Source organism: Oncorhynchus clarkii, chromosome 5, assembly GCF_045791955.1.
Source record: "Oncorhynchus clarkii lewisi isolate Uvic-CL-2024 chromosome 5, UVic_Ocla_1.0, whole genome shotgun sequence".
In the NCBI taxonomy this organism is placed as follows: Eukaryota; Metazoa; Chordata; class Actinopteri; order Salmoniformes; family Salmonidae; genus Oncorhynchus; species Oncorhynchus clarkii.
In genome coordinates this window covers 51,328,844-51,348,845 of record NC_092151.1, presented here as the reverse complement: position 1 = coordinate 51,348,845, position 20,002 = coordinate 51,328,844, and the positions used below count along the sequence as shown (strand labels likewise).

Genomic DNA, 20,002 nt, shown 5'->3' with positions numbered 1-20,002 from the left:
TTTGTTATATCTGGAGTACTTATCCTGTCCTATTCGGTGTCCTGTGTCAATCTAAGTTCTCTAATTCTCTCCTTCTCTCTTTCTTTCTCTCTCTCGGAGGACCTGAGCCCTAGGACCATGCCCCAGGAATACCTGACATGATGACTCCTTGCTGTCCCCAGTCCACCTGACCGTGCTGCTGCTCCAGTTTCAACTGTTCTGCCTTATTATTATTCGACCATGCTGGTCATTTATGAACATTTGAACATCTTGGCCATGTTCTGTTATAATCTCCACCCGGCACAGCCAGAAGAGGACTGGCCACCCGACATAGCCTGGTTCCTCTCTAGGTTTCTTCCTAGGTTTTGGCCTTTCTAGGGAGTTTTTAATAGCCACCGTGCTTCTACACCTGCATTGCTTGCTGTTTGGGGTTTTAGGCTGGGTTTCTGTACAGCACTTTGAGATATCAGCTGATGTACGAAGGGCTATATAAATAAATTTGATTTGATTTGGGGCCCAACAAGTGGCAGGAGTCTCTCGCAGCCTGCCCCACCCAAATCCAGAGGCCATTGAAGCCCCCTCTCGCTGTTCAGAGACCATTCCCTGGCATTATTTACAAGAAATCTGCCTCCAGAAATAAAAGCTTCTCCCAGATGGGAGTGACACCTACTCCCGTTACCTGCTGCACTGCTGCTTGGATTCCACCTGGTGATCTGTTCACCGCCTGCCCTGGCCTGTCTCCCCTTGAACAGGTACCCTTAACACAGCCCCCCCTCTAGCACACACACTGTTTAAATATATATACAGTGCCTTGCGAAAGTATTCGGCCCCCTTGAACTTTGCGACCTTTTGCCACATTTCAGGCTTCAAACATAAAGATATAAAACTGTATTTTTTTGTGAAGAATCAACAACAAGTGGGACACAATCATGAAGTGGAACGACATTTATTGGATATTTCTAACTTTTTTAACAAATCAAAAACTGAAAAATTGGGCGTGCAAAATTATTCAGCCCCCTTAAGTTAATAGTTTGTAGCGCCACCTTTTGCTGCGATTACAGCTGTAAGTCGCTTGGGGTATGTCTCTATCAGTTTTGCACATCGAGAGACTGACATTTTTTCCCATTCCTCCTTGCAAAACAGCTCGAGCTCAGTGAGGTTGGATGGAGAGCATTTGTGAACAACAGTTTTCAGTTCTTTCCACAGATTCTCGATTGGATTCAGGTCTGGACTTTGACTTGGCCATTCTAACACCTGGATATGTTTATTTTTGAACCATTCCATTGTAGATTTTCCTTTATGTTTTGGATCATTGTCTTGTTGGAAGACAAATCTCCGTCCCAGTCTCAGGTCTTTTGCAGACTCCATCAGGTTTTCTTCCAGAATGGTCCTGTATTTGGCTCCATCCATCTTCCCATCAATTTTAACCATCTTCCCTGTCCCTGTTGAAGAAAAGCAGGCCCAAACCATGATGCTGCCCCCACCATGTTTGACAGTGGGGATGGTGTGTTCAGGGTGATGACCTGTGTTGCTTTTACGCCAAACATAACGTTTTGCATTGTGGCCAAAAAGTTCAATTTTGGTTTCATCTGACCAGAGCACCTTCTTCCACATGTTTGGTGTGTCTCCCAGGTGGCTTGTGGCAAACTTTAAACGACACTTTTTATGGATATCTTTAAGAAATGGCTTTCTTCTTGCCACTCTTCCATAAAGGCCAGATTTGTGCAATATACAACTGATTGTTGTCCTATGGACAGAGTCTCCCACCTCAGCTGTAGATCTCTGCAGTTCATCCAGAGTGATCATGGGCCTCTTGGCTGCATCTCTGATCAGTCTTCTCCTTGTATGAGCTGAAAGTTTAGAGGGACGGCCAGGTCTTGGTAGATTTGCAGTGGTCTGATACTCCTTCCATTTCAATATTATCGCTTGCACAGTGCTCCTTGGGATGTTTAAAGCTTGGGAAATCTTTTTGTATCCAAATCCGGCTTTAAACTTCTTCACAACAGTATCTCGGACCTGCCTGGTGTGTTCCTTGTTCTTCATGATGCTCTCTGCGCTTTTGACGGACCTCTGAGACTATCACAGTGCAGGTCCATTTATACGGAGACTTGATTACACACAGGTGGATTGTATTTATCATCACTAGTCATTTAGGTCAACATTGGATCATTCAGAGATCCTCACTGAACTTCTGGAGAGAGTTTGCTGCACTGAAAGTAAAGGGGCTGAATAATTTTGCACGCCCAATTTTTCAGTTTTTGATTTGTTAAAAAAGTTAGAAATATCCAATAAATGTCGTTCCACTTCATGATTGTGTCCCACTTGTTGTTGATTCTTCACAAAAAAATACAATTTTATAAATTTATGTTTGAAGCCTGAAATGTGGCAAAAGGTCGCAAAGTTCAAGGGGGCCGAATACTTTCGCAAGGCACTGTATAACTTGGCAAGTCAGTTAAGAACAAATTCTTATTTACAATGACAGCCTAGGAACATGACTTCTGCCTTGTTCATGGGCAGAACAACAGATTTTTGACCTTGTTAGTTCGGGAATTCGATCCACCAACCTTTCAAATCAAATCAAATCAAATTTTATTTGTCACATACACATGGTTAGCATATGTTAATGCGAGTGTAGCGAAATGCTTGTGCTTCTAGTTCCGACAATGCAGTAATAACCAACAAATAATCTAGCTAACAATTCCAAAACTACTACCTTATACACACAAGTGTAAAGGGATAAAGAATATGTACATAGATATATGAATGAGTGATGGTACAGAGCGGCATAGGCAAGATGCAGTAGATGGTGTCGAGTATAGTAAACATTATATTAAGTAGCATTGTTTAAAGTGGCTAGTGATATATTTTACATCAATTCCCATTATTAAAGTGGCTGGAGTTGAGTCAGTGTGTTGGCAGCAGCCACTCAATGTTAGTCTGATGGCCTTGAGATAGAAGCTGTTTTTCAGTCTCTCGGTCCCAGCTTTGATGCACCTGTACTGACCTCGCCTTCTGGATGATAGCAGGGTGAACAGGCAGTGGCTCGGGTGGTTGTTGTCCTTGATGATCTTTATGGCCTTCCTGTGACATCGGGTGGTGTAGGTGTCCTGGAGGGCAGGTAGTTTGCCCCCGGTGATGCGTTGTGCAGACCTCACTACCCTCTGGAGAGCCTTACGGTTGTGGGCGGAGCAGTTGCCGTACCAGGCGATGATACAGCCCGACAGGATGCTCTCGATTGTGCATCTGTAGAAGTTTGTGAGTGCTTTTGGTGACAAGCCGAATTTCTTCAGCCTCCTGAGTTTGAAGAGGCGCTGCTGTGCCTTCTTCACGATGCTGTCTGTGTGGGTGGACCAATTCAGTTTGTCTGTGATGTGTACGCCGAGGAACTTAAAACTTACTACCCTCTCACCTACTGTTCCATCGATGTGGATGGGGGGTGTTCCCTCTGCTGTTTCCTGAAGTCCACAATCATCTCCTTAGTTTTGTTGACGTTGAGTGTGAGGTTATTTTCCTGACACCACACTCCGAGGGCCCTCACCTCCTCCCTGTAGGCCGTCTCGTCGTTGTTGGTAATCAATCCTACCACTGTTGTGTCGTCCGCAAACTTGATGATTGAGTTGGAGGCGTGCGTGGCCACGCAGTCGTGGGTGAACAGGGAGTACAGGAGAGGGCTCAGTACAGGAGAGGGCTCAGAACTTGTGGGGCCCCAGTGTTGAGGATCAGCGGGGTGGAGATGTTGTTACCTACCCGGTTACTCGGTTACTGGCCCAACACTCTAACTCTAACCACTAGGCTACCTGCCACCCCTGTTGGGGTGAGTGACTCTGAACTTACAATGGCTAGCTCCAAGTTGTTATTTATTAAATTTTTTCTTGTGCATTTTGCTATTTGCCTCATGACTTCTGCATGCTTTGTTGACTATGAACGTTCTTGTTTACCCAACCGTGAGACAGACTGTTTGTTCCCACACTCGGGACTCTGACTCTCTATTGGTTACACAGACTTTTGGCCTCCCATCCTATTCCAACCACCTCTCGCTGGCTTTGTATTCATGTTACATGATGAAATTGCTGTACAATAGGATCTTGTTGCCTTCTAATGCACATTCAAATGTCATAAATCAACACTGCAGAGCTCTCCCTGTCCTCTGTTGGGGGGGTTGGCAATCTTTACCAAGGATCACCTTCAGTGCTTGGTTGTCTCCAACAAATCTGTCCCCAAACAATTTGATTTGCTGGTTTTAAGCATTCAACTTTCAAATAGCTCTTTGTTGACTGTTGCTAGGTGATATTGTCCTCCACCAGCACCGGCCTGTACCCTACCTGCTCTGCTCTAAGCTCTCTCCTGACCCCTTACACTAAGTCTGAATTTGTCCTACTAGGTGACCTAAACTGGGACATGCTTAAACCACCTGAACAAGTCCTAAAGCAATGGGACTCCCTAAATCTTTCTCAGATTATTACCAATACCACAAGGTATGACTCCAAACACCCAGAAAAGGCAACTCTCCTCGATGTTATCCTCACAAATAATCCTGATAGGTATCAGTCTGGTGTTTTCTGTAATGACCTTAAAGATCACTGTTTTACAGCAAGTGTTCATAATGGCTGCTCAGTGAAATGACCTGTCCTGATTTGTCATAGACGCTTGCTAAAAAACTAATGAGCAAGCCTTCCTTGAACTGGCCTCTGTAAAATGGTATAGAATCAGCTTGATCCCCTCTGTCGAAGACGCTTGGACCTTCTTTTTAAAAATATTTTCAGTGATATTGTTAACACGCCCCCATAAAGAGAATGAGAATTAAAAACAGGTTCAGCCCCTGGTTCGACTGTGATCTTGCAGAGTTACTCCACCTCAAGAATTGCATTTGGTGAAAGGCTCGGCACACACGCATACATAGGCTGACTGGCTCTCGTTCAGGCAAATGAGAAATAAGTGCACTCAGGCTATCCGGAAGGCCAAAGTTAGTTACTTTAAGGAGCAGTTCTCTCTCTGTGGGTTTAACTCCAAGAAGTTCTGGAAAACAGTTAAAGCCCTTTAGAATAAACCCTCCTCCTCACAACATGTCCCTTAATCTCTTTAATCACCACTTCATTAAGTCACTTCATTAATTTGGCTGAGTCAAATTCCAATTTGACTCAGCCATGCCTCCTTCCCAGTCTAACATTTCCTCATCTCCCATCCCTTCTAACGCAATTAGCCCTGACGCTCCTATTTAAGGTTGCTGCCCCTATCATCACCAAGCCTATCTCTGACCGTCTCTCCTCTCTGGGGAGGTTCTCATTGCTTGGAAGGCAGCCACGGTTTGTCCTTTATTTAAAGAGGGTGATCAAGCTGATCCTAACTGTTATAGGCCTATTTCTATTTCGCCATGTTTATCAAAAGTCTTGGAAAAACTTGTCAATAAGCATCTGACTGGCTTTGATGTCTATAGTATTCTCTCTGGTATGCAATCTGGTTTCCTCTCAGATTATGGATGTGTTACTGCAACCTTAAAGGTCCTCATGTCACCATTGCCCTTGATTCTAAGCAATGCTGTGCTGCTATTTTTATTGACTTGACCAAAGCTTTTGATATGGTAGACCATTCCATTCTTGTGGGCCGGCTAAGGAGTATTGGTGTCTCTGAGGGGTCTTTGGCCTGGTTTGCTAACTACCCCTCTCAAAGAGTGCAGTGTATAAAGTCAGAACATCTGCTGTCTCAGCCACCTCCTGTCCCCAAGGGAGTACCGCAAGGCTTAATCCTAGGCCCCATGCTCCTCTCAATTTACATCAACAACATAGCTCAGGCAGAAGGAAGCTCTCTCATCCATTCATATGCAGATGATACAGTCTTATACTCAGCTGGCCCCTCCCTGGATTTTGTGTTAAATGCTCTACAACAAAGCTTTGCTAGTCCAACAAACTTTATCTGTCCTTAACCTTGTTCTGAACACCTCCAAAACAAAGGTCATGTGGTTTGATAAGAAGAATGCCCCTCTCCCCATCGTTGTTATTACTACCTCTGAGGGTTTAGAGCTTGAGGTAGATGAGACGTAATTTATAGAGCAGCAGGTAAAGGTTCTAGTGACTAGATGTCCTTTACCATTTGGCCATCAGATTTTACACCAATGCTCCTTATAGGACACATCACTGCACTCTATATGCCTCTCTAAACTGGTCATCTCTCTATACCCGTCGCAAGACCAACTGGTTGATGCTTATTTATAAAACCCTCTTAGGCCTCACTCCTCTCTATCTGAGATATCTACTGCAGCCCTCATCCTCCACATACAACACCCGTTCTGCCAGTCACATTCTGTTAAAGGTCCCCAAAGCACACACATCCCTGGGTCGCTCGTGTTTTCAGTTCGCTGCAGCTAGCGACTGGAATGAGCTGCAACACTCAAACTGGACAGTTATCTCAATCTCTTCATTCAAAGACTCAATCGTGGACACTCTTACTGACAGTTGTGGCTGCTTTGCATGATGTATTGTTGTCTCTACCTTCCTGCCCTTGTCTGTGCCCAATAATGTTTGTACCATGTTTTGTGCTGCTGCCATGTTGTGTTGCTACCATACTGTGTTGTCATGTGTTACTGCCTTGCTATGTTGTTGTCTTAGGTCTGTCTTTATGTAGTGTTGTAATGTCTCTTTTGTCAAGATGTGTGTTTTTGTCCTATATTTTTATTAAAAAAAATATATATATATTAATCACAGCACTCGTCCCCGCAGCAGGCCTTTCGCCTTTTGGTAGGCAGTCATTGTAAATAAGAATTTGTTCTTAACTGAAATGCCTAGTTAAGAAAAGGATAAAATAGATACATCTATTTATCTACACACAATACCCCATATTGAAGCAAAAACAGGTATTTACTTAATTAAGTATTCAGACCCTTTGCTGTGAGACTCGAAATTGAGCTCTGGTTCATCCTGTTTTTATTGATCATCCTTGAGATGTTTCTACAACTTGATTGGAGTCCACCTGTGGTAAAATCAATTGATTGGACATGATTTGGAAAGGCACACACCTGTCTATATAAGGTCCCACAGTTGACAGTGCATGGCAGAGCAAAAACCAAGCAATGAGGTTGAAGGAATTGTCTGTAGAGCTCCGAGACAGGATTGTGTCGAGGCACAGATCTGGGGAAAGGTACCAAAAAATGTCTGCAGCATTGAAGGCCCCCAAGAACACAGTGGCCTCCATCATTCTTAAATGGAAGTAGTTTGGAACCCCCAAGACTCTTCCTAGAGCTGGCCACCTGGCCAAACTGAACTATAAAGGGAGAAGGGCCAAGGTCAGGGAGGTGACCAAGAACCAGATGGTCAATCTGACAGAGCTCCAGAGTTCCTCTGGAGATGGGAGAACCTTCCAGAAGGACAACCATCTCCACCAATCAGGCCTTTATGGTAGAGTAGCCAGACGGAAGCCACTCCTCAGTAAAAGGCACATGACAGCTCACTTAGACTTTGCCAAAAGGGGGAGGGGGGAAACGATTTAATCAATTTTAGAATAATGCTGAAAAAGTCAAGGGGTCTGAATACTTCCCGAATCCACTGTATAGAGAATCATTATACTATAATTCTACTTATTATACTACTCCCGTGTTAGCGTGCATTGGTTCGAGTCCAGGCTCCGCTGCAGCCGGCCGCGACTGGGAGACCCATGGGGCGGAGCACAATTGGTTAGGAGAGGTTTTGGCTAGCAGGGATGCAACTCCTGTGGCGGGCTGGGCACACTGCACGCTAACACGGTCGCCAGGTGTACACTGCTCTGACACATTGGTGCGGCTGGCTTCCGGGTTTAAGAGGGCATTGTGTCAAGCAGTGTGGCTTGGCTGGGGTGTGTTTCGGAGGACACACCGCTCACGACCTTTGCCTCTCCTGAGTCCGAACGGGAGTTGCAGCGATGGGACAAGTCTGGTTCGCACAGATAGCACTGCGATGTAGTGCCTTAGACCACTGCGCCACTCAGGAGGCCCAATATTAGTATTTTTAAACTTGAATAAATGTATGTGATTTATTTTCAGAAACAACTTATTTTATATCCCGCTCTTTTAACTTCCGGCGCCGACAGAGATGGCCGCCTCGCTTCGCGTTCCTAGGAAACTATGCAGTTTTTTGTTTTTTTACGTGTTATTTCTTACATTAGTACCCCAGGTCATCTTAGGTTTCATTACATACAGTCGAGAAGAACTACTGAATATAAGATCAGCGTCAACTCACCATCAGTATGACCAAGAATATGTTTTTCGCGACGCGGATCCTGTGTTCTGCCTTACAAACAGGACAACGGAGTGGATCCTATGCAGCGACCCAAAAAAACGCCTCCGAAAGAGAGGGAAACGAGGCGGTCTTCTGGTCAGACTCCGGAGACGGGCACACCGTGCACCACTCCCTAGCATTCTTCTTGCCAATGTCCAGTCTCTTGACAACAAGGTTGATGAAATCCGAGCAAGGGTAGCATTCCAGAGGGACATCAGAGACTGTAACGTCCTTTGCTTCACTGAAACATGGCTCACTGGAGAGACTCTATCCGAAGCGGTGCAGCCAACGGGTTTCTCCACGCATCGCGCTGACAGAAACAAACATCTTTCTGGTAAGAAGAGGGGCGGGGGCGTATGCCTCATGGCCAACGTGACATGGTGTGATGAAAGAAACATACATGAACTCAAATCCTTCTGTTCACCTGATTTAGAATTCCTCACAATCAAATGTAGACCGCATTATCTACCAAGAGAATTCTCTTCGATTATAATCACAGCCATATATATCCCCCCCCAAGCAGACACATCGATGGCTCTGAACAAACTTTATTTAACTCTCTGCAAACTGGAAACAATTTATCCGGAGGCTGCATTCATTGTAGCTGGGGATTTTAACAAGGCTAATCTGAAAACAAGACTCCCTAAATTTTATCAGCATATCGATTGCGCAACCAGGGGTGGAAAGACCTTGGATCATTGTTACTCTAACTTCCGCGACGCATATAAGGCCCTGCCCCGCCCCCCTTTCGGAAAAGCTGACCACAACTCCATTTTGTTGATCCCTGCCTACAGACAGAAACTAAAACAAGAGGCTCCCACGCTGAGGTCTGTCCAACGCTGGTCCGACCAAGCTGACTCCACACTCCAAGACTGCTTCCATCACGTGGACTGGGAGATGTTTCGTATTGCGTCAGATAACAACATTGACGAATACGCTGATTCGGTGTGCGAGTTCATTAGAACGTGCGTTGAAGATGTCGTTCCCATAGCAACGATTAAAACATTCCCTAACCAGAAACCGTGGATTGATGGCAGCATTCGTGTGAAACTGAAAGCGCGAACCACTGCTTTTAATCAGGGCAAGGTGTCTGGTAACATGACCTAATACAAACAGTGCAGCTATTCCCTCCGCAAGGCTATCAAACAAGCTAAGCGCCAGTACAGAGACAAAGTAGAATCTCAATTCAACGGCTCAGACACAAGAGGCATGTGGCAGGGTCTACAGTCAATCACGGACTACAGGAAGAAATCCAGCCCAGTCACGGACCAGGATGTCTTGCTCCCAGGCAGACTAAATAACTTTTTTGCCCGCTTTGAGGACAATACAGTGCCACTGACACGGCCTGCAACGAAAACATGCGGTCTCTCCTTCACTGCAGCCGAGGTGAGTAAGACATTTAAACGTGTTAACCCTCGCAAGGCTGCAGGCCCAGACGGCATCCCCAGCCGCGCCCTCAGAGCATGCGCAGACCAGCTGGCCGGTGTGTTTACGGACATATTCAATCAATCCCTATACCAGTCTGCTGTTCCCACATGCTTCAAGAGGGCCACCATTGTTCCTGTTCCCAAGAAAGCTAAGGTAACTGAGCTAAACGACTACCCCGTAGCACTCACATCCGTCATCATGAAGTGATTTGAGAGACTAGTCAAGGACCATATCACCTCCACCCTACCTGACACCCTAGACCCACTCCAATTTGCTTACCGCCCAAATAGGTCCACAGACGATGCAATCTCAACCACACTGCACACTGCCCTAACCCATCTGGACAAGAGGAATACCTATGTGAGAATGCTGTTCATCGACTACAGCTCGGCATTCAACACCATAGTACCCTCCAAGCTCGTCATCAAGCTCGAGACCCTGGTTCTCGACCCCGCCCTGTGCGACTGGGTACTGGATTTCCTGACGGGCCGCCCCCAGGTGTTGAGGGTAGGCAACAACATCTCCTCCCCGCTGATCCTCAACACTGGGGCCCCACAAGGGTGCGTTCTGAGCCCTCTCCTGTACTCCCTGTTCACCCACGACTGCGTGGCCACGCACGCCTCCAACTCAATCATCAAGTTTGCGGACGACACAACAGTGGTAGGCTTGATTACCAACAACGACGAGACGGCCTACAGGGAGGAGGTGAGGGCCCTCGGAGTGTGGTGTCAGGAAAATAACCTCACACTCAACGTCAACAAAACTAAGGAGATGATTGTGGACTTCAGGAAACAGCAGAGGGAACACCCCCCTATCCACATCGATGGAACAGTAGTGGAGTGGGTAGCAAGTTTTAAGTTCCTCGGCATACACATCACAGACAAACTGAATTGGTCCACTCACACAGACAGCATCGTGAAGAAGGCGCAGCAGCGCCTCTTCAACCTCAGGAGGCTGAAGAAATTCGGCTTGTCACCAAAAGCACTCACAAACTTCTACAGATGCACAATCGAGAGCATCCTGGCGGGCTGTATCACCGCCTGTTATGGCAACTGCACTGCCCTCAACCGTAAGGCTCTCCAGAGGGCAGTGAGGTCTGCACAACGCATCACCGGGGGCAAACTACCTGCCCTCCAGGACACCTACACCACCCGATGTCACAGGAAGGCCATAAAGATCATTAAGGACATCAACCACCCGAGCCACTGCCTGTTCACCCCGCTATCATCCAGAAGGCGAGGTCAGTACAGGTGCATCAAAGCTGGGACCGAGAGACTGAAAAACAGCTTCTATCTCAAGGCCATCAGACTGTTAAACAGCCACCACTAACACTGAGTGGCTGCTGCCAACACACTGACACTGACTCAACTCCAGCCACTTTAATAATGGGAAATGATGGGAAATGATGTAAATATATCACTAGCCACTTTAAACAATGCTACCTTATATAATGTTACTTACCCTACATTATTCATCTCATATGCATACGTATATACTGTACTCTATATCATCGACTGTATCCTTATGTAATACATGTATCACTAGCCACTTTAAACTATGCCACTTGTTTACATACTCATCTCATTTGTACATACTGTACTCGATACCATCTACTGTATCTTGCCTATGCTGCTCTGTACCATCACTCATTCATATATCCTTATGTACATATTCTTTATCCCCTTACACTGTGTACAAGACAGTAGTTTGGGAATTGTTAGTTAGATTACTGTTATTACTGCATTGTCGGAACTAGAAGCACAAGCATTTCGCTACACTCGCATTAACATCTGCTAACCATGTGTATGTGACAAATAAAATTTGATTTGATTTGATTTGATATAAGGAATGTAATGACACCAAGATGTTGTCTGTATCATGTACGGCTCTTACAGGTGGCATGTTTAGGTCTTAAAAGGGCCTAAAATTGGCACTTTCATCATGATAAAAAAAAAAAAGCTTTTTACATTTCAAACATCCTTCCTTCCAATGATGTTTCTATGTGAGAATTGCCAGTACAATCTTGTATACCAAAAATACTGTATATGAAATAAGGATTCACTATAAATGGACAATAGTTTCAGTGGTAAACCATCTGCTCCAGTGCTTGTACCTGAGTCTAGTGACACTCTATCGGGAGTGTGTGAGCTGGGGGCAGTCTGTTCCACAGCCACCCGGATCAGCTCTGTCTCATCTGTTGTCTTCTTTCGGTGAGGCCCGTTCTTGGGCCCTTCCCCATGCGACGACAACAGAGGGCTCTTGTCCTGTTTGCTGTTCATTCTTTCTCCGGGCTCGCTGAGGTCCAATAGGTCCAATGTGGAGGTCAGAACTGTAAGGGTAGATCACACTAGTTTAGATTCTTAGTATACAGTTCAAATATTTTCTTTACAGAGAGACGCATCTCCCTAAACAAAGCTGTCATGATGTACGAATTAACATTCCTCAACAAACTTTGACAATTTTTAGGGCCTTCCTCTGACACCACCTGGTATAGAGGTCTTGGATGGCAAGGAGCTCGGCCTCAGTGATGCACTGGGCTGTTTCGCACCATCCTCTGTAGCACCTTGCGATCGGATTCCAAACAGTTGTCAGACCAGGCGGTGATGCAACCTGTCAAGATTAACTCTTTATGGTGCAGCTTCAGAACTTTTCGATGATCTGAGGGCCCATGCCAAAACATTTTCCGCATTTTGAGAGGGAATAGGCGTTGTTGTGCTCTCTTCACGACTGTGTTGATGTATGTGGATCCTGATAGTTTCTTAGTGATGTGGACACGAAGGAACTTGAAGCCCTCGACTTGTTCGACAGACCGCAAAGACACGATGAAGGCTTTTTTTTTCAGGTTAATGTACATTTAACTGCTCACAGCATATAGTATGTGAATAAAAAGGCCCTTCCCGTCTTCATAATTATGTGCTGATAGGTTTCATTAGAATAAAGGTAAGAACAGTGCCATAACTACTTAGTCAGATGGCACATTAGACATCTATACAGATGAATAACTAAATGTATTGGAGTTAATTCATTTAAATTCAATTGTGAGTAGATCAACATGTTAAGTTTTATGCAAAGAGGCTATGCAGAAAGATTTAACAAATTCAAAAAGATGGTTTAGTTTATTGTCTTGGTGTAAACATTGGCAGCAAATAATTGAATTGAGGTGTACAAAGACACAATTAATAATGGCATATGTTGATGTAGTTCCTTTGATATATCAAAATGTGTTTTAAACTGGCTTTTTCTGCATTGTTCAAGCTAGTTTGTTACAGTGAAATTGTGAGGTAATATACACTGCTATTGTAATACAGTTATAAGAGATATCATTCCATTGCTCTGATTTCACTGGCCATATAAAATACACTGAACAAAAATAGTTTGAGCATTTCTCCTTTGCCAAGATAATCCATCCACCTGACAGGTGTGGCATATAAAGAGGCTTATTAAACAGCATGATCATTACACAGGTGCACCTTGTGCTGGGGACAATAAACCCCACTCTAAAATGTGCAGTTTTCTCACACAACACAATGCCACAGATGTTTTGAGGGAGCATGCAATAAGCATGCTGACTGCAGGAATGTCCACCAGAGCTGTTGCCAGAGAGTTGAATGTTCATTTCTCTACCGTAAGCCACCTCCAATGCCGTTTTAGAGAATTTGGTCCAACCGACCTCACAACCGAAGACCACGTGTAACTACACCAGCCCAGGACCTCCACATCCGGGTTCTTGACCTGCAAGATCGTCTGAGACCAGCCACCCGGACAGCTGATGAAACCTAGGAGTTTTTCTGTCTGTAATAAATCTCTTTTTGTGAGTAAAAAACTCATTCTGATTGGCTGGGTCTGGCTCCCCAGTGGGTGGGCCCTTCCCTTCTGGCTGCCAAGTGGGTGGGCCTATGCTCTCCCAGGCCCACCCATGGCTGCGCCCCTGCCCAGTCATGTGAAATCGATAGATTAGGGCCTGATGAATTTATTTCAATTGACTGACTTCCTCATATGAACTGTAACTCAGTAAAATCATTGAATTTGTTGCATGTTCCATTTATATTTTTCGTCAGTGTATATATATGATGGTTCTGCAGTATTCAGCCCCTGTGTGTACACAAATCCCCCGGTATTTAACTCACTGCTGTTTTATGACAAACAAACGGGATGATCCTCTGAATGTAATCTGTAGATAATTAGTGTGTTCCCCTCCTGATATCTCTGTGCTCCTCAAAAGATAAATGCAATTAGAAATCAGAGGAAACACTTGTGGGAGATGGAGATGTTGTCTGAAGTGTTATCAGTGTCAGGAGAAAAGCCAGATGTGCTGAAAGAAATCAAGACGGACAAACTGTTTGGGTACCCTTGCGTCTACTTGATGATGATGATAATGCCTTGAAAAGAAGTCCTCCTCATAGTCTTTCCAGCTGAAGGCATATTAGATGTGTATGTATACGAAGGATAGTATACCGTCTCTATCATAGTGTGCTGAGCATCACTATTCATTCATTTAATTGATTCATTTCTACATCGTCATGGTCATCTAAGGGTTCCCAAGTGTTTCTATTATATTTTTGGAGGATGATGTCAGCTAACCTTCTGACCACTGCTTTCAACAACCTTAACATTATAATGTTTTAGAGTGCTAAAGATTCCTTATTGCAGTTTATTGTGGTCAGGTAAAGTCTGGTTTGTGTGAATCGTAAGAGAACAATGATATCAATGGATCTTTTGCAAGCCTTTTTTCTAGGCTATTGGAGATCAAAGTGTCTATTGCTATTGTCAAGGACGGAGGTTTGTCTTAGACTTTTGTAACGAAACAGCTCAACCTGTGGATATTACCGAGGAAGTGAGTCGCTGTTGTTTCCACTCACTAATCCTCTGCTGAGCCACTGACCTTCAATTGGGAACCTGCAAACTGTCATTTTTAATCATCCCAATCCACTCAGTGTGAGGACACAGCGGGCATCAGACGTGAACTTCTGACTTTAGCTAAAACGGGCATGCTTGTGCCCATACTTTTAGTTACAGTACTTTCCTCAGCACACTAATAGCAGGATTAAGTGGTCGTGTCTTTATTGTTTGCAATATTGTTAATGTAATTTAATTATGCCAATGTGTTTTCATCAATTGAAAACCCTGAATCTATTTTATGAGAATTTATAAGATTCTTGTTTGCATAAAATAGACGCAGACCAGTCTTTCAATAATAGGTAACAGAATTTATTCTCGGAGCGCGCTCCCACTTAACCACGAGCAACAGTTTATATACAGATCATGACGTAATTTCATTGCTTTAACAGAATCCCCTCCTCTCGACCGGGACAAAGTGAGGTGAAAAGTTCATTCTAACTTACTAACACACTCCCAGGTAACTTTTGACCCCTCAACATTATCGATCACCACTGAGCTGACAGTTCTAATTAACAGAAAACCTAGGAATGCACTCACTGTCTTATCTAAAAACCCCAGAGCTAAGTTTCTGTAGGTTCAACGCTAGGTTAACGACCTTATGTGTTTACACAGTCCCCAACCCATTTGTTTCTTCCTAGTTGGAATGGTGTTCATTAACTTTAATTACTCCTTGTCCGTGTCACACAATCCCTTCTTATGAACTCATATTGTTAATCAGATATAATAAAACAGAGTATAAGTTTACTTAGTTACAATTCTATTTAAAATGGGGATATTGTTTATTCATTTATTCACAATAATTCCAACAAATAAGCATTTAGCATACCAAATATTGATGACCACCATGACGCAATAACACAATCCCCCTGACATAACTTCTTAGTGGAGGAAAATTCCCACTGGAGTGTCATGGTTGCCCTCTATTACATGAACTTCTGTCAATTTCCATATTGTTACTCTTACCCTTTTCATATACAGACAAATATATGTATTTTTGACCATACCGCCGCCTTTATACAGTATATCGGAAAGGGGTAGGGGGGTAAAACAATTGCATGGTATATTAAAACCCACCTCAAGACCTAATCATGTATCAGTATTTTCACAGACCCTGTAACCAAAAAACAGGTTTGGGGTCATAAAATGGATCTTGGTTTTTATGCAGGGAAATTCATTAACACTCTTATTGTTAAAGATCTCCCTAACAACACCCCCCCACCCCTCCCAAACAGGGCAAATACAAAGTTTGGTAATATTATGACAGTTTGTGCTGTTTGCCGTCATTCTGTTACAAAACGTTGCATCTGCACTGTTCTTCAAGTAATATCACAAAGCATGATCATATTCATTTACCAGCTACAGTCATTTGAAGAAACATTGACCAAACTATTTATCAATGTTTTGATCAAATGAATCAGTTATGTACCTTTTGCTAGCAGCTAGCAGTTAGCTATAGCTATGCCAATGTCACGTCTTTCTACACTAATATCTGACTAACTCAGAAATATGAAGTTATTTCAGAATGAAAGTAAACTGGATAGCGAACAATCCTTTGTGATATTATGTTATCTAGGTATTCCCAGTTAGATAATGGGTTTTCACTTATTGCATCTGCATGCTTGTTGTCTTCTCACTGCTGCACGCGTTCGTTCATGAGCTTGGCTGCTCATTCTAAATAGTATAATGTGATCTGTTCAAAACAGTGGCAGCAGCATGTGCAGCGGTGATTTTTTATTTTTTATTTTTTCATGCAAAAGTCAAATCGGTGTATTTATGCTGTTGTTCAAGTACACAGATGGCTTTCTATACAGTGCCTTCAAAAGTATCCACACCCCTTGACTTATCCAACATTTTGTGGTGTTACAACCTGAATTCGAAATGGATTAAATTGTTTGTTTTTTTCTCTCACCCATCTACACATAATGCATAATGGCAAAGTGAAAACATGTTTTTAGAAAAATGTGCACATTAAATTGAAAATCAAATCTAATTTACATAAGTATTCACACCCGAGTCAATGTTTTGTAGAAGCACCTTTGGCAGCAATTACATCTGTGAGTTTTTCTCGTTAAGTCTCTAAGTGCTTTCCACACCTGGATTTTGCAACAAGCTTTGTCAAATTGGTTCTTGATCATTACCTAAACAGCAATTTTCAGGTCTTGCCATAGATTTAAGTAAAAACTGTAAACAGGGCTGTAACGATGTGCACTGAGTCTGGAAGCAAGTTCAGGAAGTGAGTTTTTTAATAAATAAACACAACATAATACAAAATAAGAAACACGAACAATGTGCAGACATGACACAGGAACAGAAACAATAATGCCTGGGGAAGGAACCAAAAGGAGTGACATATATAGGGAAGGTAATCAATCAGGGAAGTGATGGAGTCCAGGTGAGTCTGATGGTGCGCGTAATGATGGTGACAGGAGTGTGCCATAATGAGCAGCCTGGTGACCTACAGGCTGGAGTGGGAGCACACGTGACACGGGCACTCAGGAACATTCACTGTCTTCTTGGTATGCAACTCCAGTGTGGATTTGGCCTTGTGTTTTAGTTTATTGTCCTGCCGTAAGGTGAATTTCAAATCAAATGTTATTTGTCACAGTGAAATGCTTCATTACAAGCCCTTAATCAACAATGTAGTTAAAAAAAAAAAAGTGTTAAGTAAAAATATAGATAAGTAAAAAATAAAAGTAACAAATAGTTAAAGAAAAATAACAGTAGTGAGGCTATATACAGGGGGTACCGGTACAGAGTCAATGTGCGGGGGCACCGGTTAGTCGAGGTAATTGAGGTAATATTTACATGTAGGTAGAGTTAAAGTGACTATGCATAGATAATAAACAGAGTGTGGCAGCAGTGTAAACGAGGGGGGGGGGGGCAATGCAAATAGTCTGGGTAGCCATTTGATTAGCCGTTCAGGAGTCTTATGGCTTGGGGGTAGAAACTGTTTAGAAGCCTTTTGGACCTAGACTTGGTGCTCCGGTACCGCTTGCCGTGCGGTAGCAGAGAGAACAGTCTATGACTAAGGTGGCTGGAGTCTTTGACAATTTTTAGGGCCTTCCTCTGACACAGCCTGGATGGCAGGAAGCTTGGCCCCAGTGATGTACTGGGCCGTACGCACTACCCCCTGTAGTGCCTTGCGGTCGGAGGCCATACCAGGCAGTGATGCAACCAGTCAGGATGCTCTCTGGGGCAGCTGTATAACTTTTTGAGGATCTGAGGACCCATGCCAATTCTTTTCAGTCTCCTGAGGGGGAATAGGTTTTGTCGTGCCCTCTTCATGATTGTCTTGGTGTGTTTGGACCATGATAGTCATGTCACAACCTTACTAATAAACTATCATTATTGTGCTATTTATCGAATAATTACCTACTACGTTTAATTATTACTTGATTCAATTGATAATGTAACAATTAACTCATTAGGAATTAGGAACACTGGTAAAAGTTTGTTTAATGAGTTACCGTTTCCCAAATTAACTCAAGAATATATCGATATCCTACCAGTCATTAATTTGTAATTTCTTCATATCAGTCTCATTCTGAATGTCGTAGACTCCGTAAATCGGCACAAACCCAGGTCTCAATGATAATTCCGTACCACACAAATTGAGTTGATTATTTATTTACTAACAAGCTAAATGATAACAGGTGTACATACACACGGAATAGGTTATGAGAGAGAGAGAGATTTGTAAGCTACGCTTCGTTTAGCCCTAATACCTTGCCCCAAACTGCCGCCCTTACGGGTAAGAAGTAAGGCATGTATTTCCGTATTTAAGGTCTTCGTCGGGTATCTCTGTTTGGCCCAGGCCTTCGTGGGCCGGCTTCCGCTTAGTGATAAGGGTTCAAGGCCTTGTTCTTTGGATGGCCCTCTCCTTTGTTCTCGGGTTTAAGTCTCTGATTGACCACAAGATATCACACTGTCCATCTTAGTGGTCTGTTTACTTGCACTCATTCTGGAAGAGTGGTCTCCTGAGGCTGGCTAATCAGCCATGTCGATGATCCCAGAGTGGTGATGAAAGCCATGTAGACGAACAATGATTTGAAGAGAATAACCGGATGGTCCTGCTTTAATTCACCTTCTTAGATACAGTACTGAGAACAGCTACTCAACCGTAGCATTGATTGTTAAGAGGTTCCTTTGTCTTCTTCAACCTCATCTGCATTTCGGGGTTGTGACTAATCGTAGACCTCAGCTGCAGCTCTTGGTCATCCTAGTCTGATATGTTAAATCTTAACTCAAATGCTTCATACCCTCGGGTAAAAAGGGGGTGTTTATGTCATGCTGACATACTCTCTGGGTTCCCTGGGGCACGTCCAGATACGAGGCAAGGTATCACAATTTACTATGATCTCGTTAGAGAACTAAAATCACAATCTTATCATCACAAAAACATTCTCTTTACACTGGATATTTTCTATATAACGGAAAGTATGTAAACATGATATACACGTTGTGAAAACCCTTAAAGTTACAATGTTTTCATTATAACGTCTTCATTTAGCTTTTAATGACATCACAAAATGGACATTCATCTTTCACATTCCATTTCTCATCATTGCCAACATTCAGAGGATGAAATATATTGTCCCAGTGCCCATTGTTTGATGTTGAAGTTCTTGGGCAGTAAACACTTCACAAGGCACACAGACATTCGTATCACCCAATTTAGACACAAAAAGGAATCGTCTGCTGCCTATAGTTTACGATCGAGTGAGTTGTCATAAAACCCTCCCCTGCAGGAGAGAGAGAGAGCACTGTAGAGCTGATCCACTGTAACCTGATCCTTTGGAACCTCACAGGAGAGTCATGACAGTGATGTAGACACCAAGGATCTTGAAGCTTTCAACCTGCTCCACTACATCCCCGTCGATGTGAATGGGGGGCGTGCCACAATCATCTCCATGTCTTGATCACGTTGAGGGAGAGGTGGCTGTCCTGGCACCACACGACCAGGTCTCTGACCTCCTCCCTATAGGCTGTCTCATCATTGTTGGTGATCAGGCCTACCAATGTTATGTCATCAGCAAACTTAATGGTGGTGTTGGAGTCGTGCCTGGCCATGCAGTCATGAGTGAACATGGAGTACAGGAGGGGACTGAGCACACACCCCTGAGGGGCCCCCATGTAGAGGACCTGCATGGCATGGCAGATGTGTTGTTACCTACCCTGTGTTTAGTCCTAGGGTCCTTAGTTTAGTGATGAGCTTTGAGGGCACTATGATGTTGAACGCTGAGCTGTAGTCAATGAATAGCATTTTCACATAGGTGTTCCTTTGTCCAGGTGGGAAAGGGCAGTGTGGAGTGCAATAGAGATTGCATCATCTGTGGATCTGCTGGGGTGGTATGCAAATTGGAGTGGGTCTAGGGTTTCTGGGATAATGGTGCTGATTTGAGCCATGACCAGCCTTTCAAAGCATTTCATGGCTACAGACGTGAGTGCTACGG

At 43.8% G+C, this 20,002-nt stretch overlaps 1 protein-coding gene across 1 annotated transcript in view; it reads right to left on the bottom strand.

Annotated features, from left to right (window-relative positions):
* LOC139410071 (PEX5-related protein-like) overlaps positions 1-20,002 on the bottom strand; it is a 183,263-nt gene that overhangs the window by 41,801 nt on the left and 121,460 nt on the right. Inside the window, exon 4 of the mRNA XM_071155507.1 lies at positions 11,764-11,979. Coding sequence (XP_071011608.1) covers positions 11,764-11,979 — 216 coding nt within the window. The remainder of the gene's footprint in view (positions 1-11,763; positions 11,980-20,002) is intronic.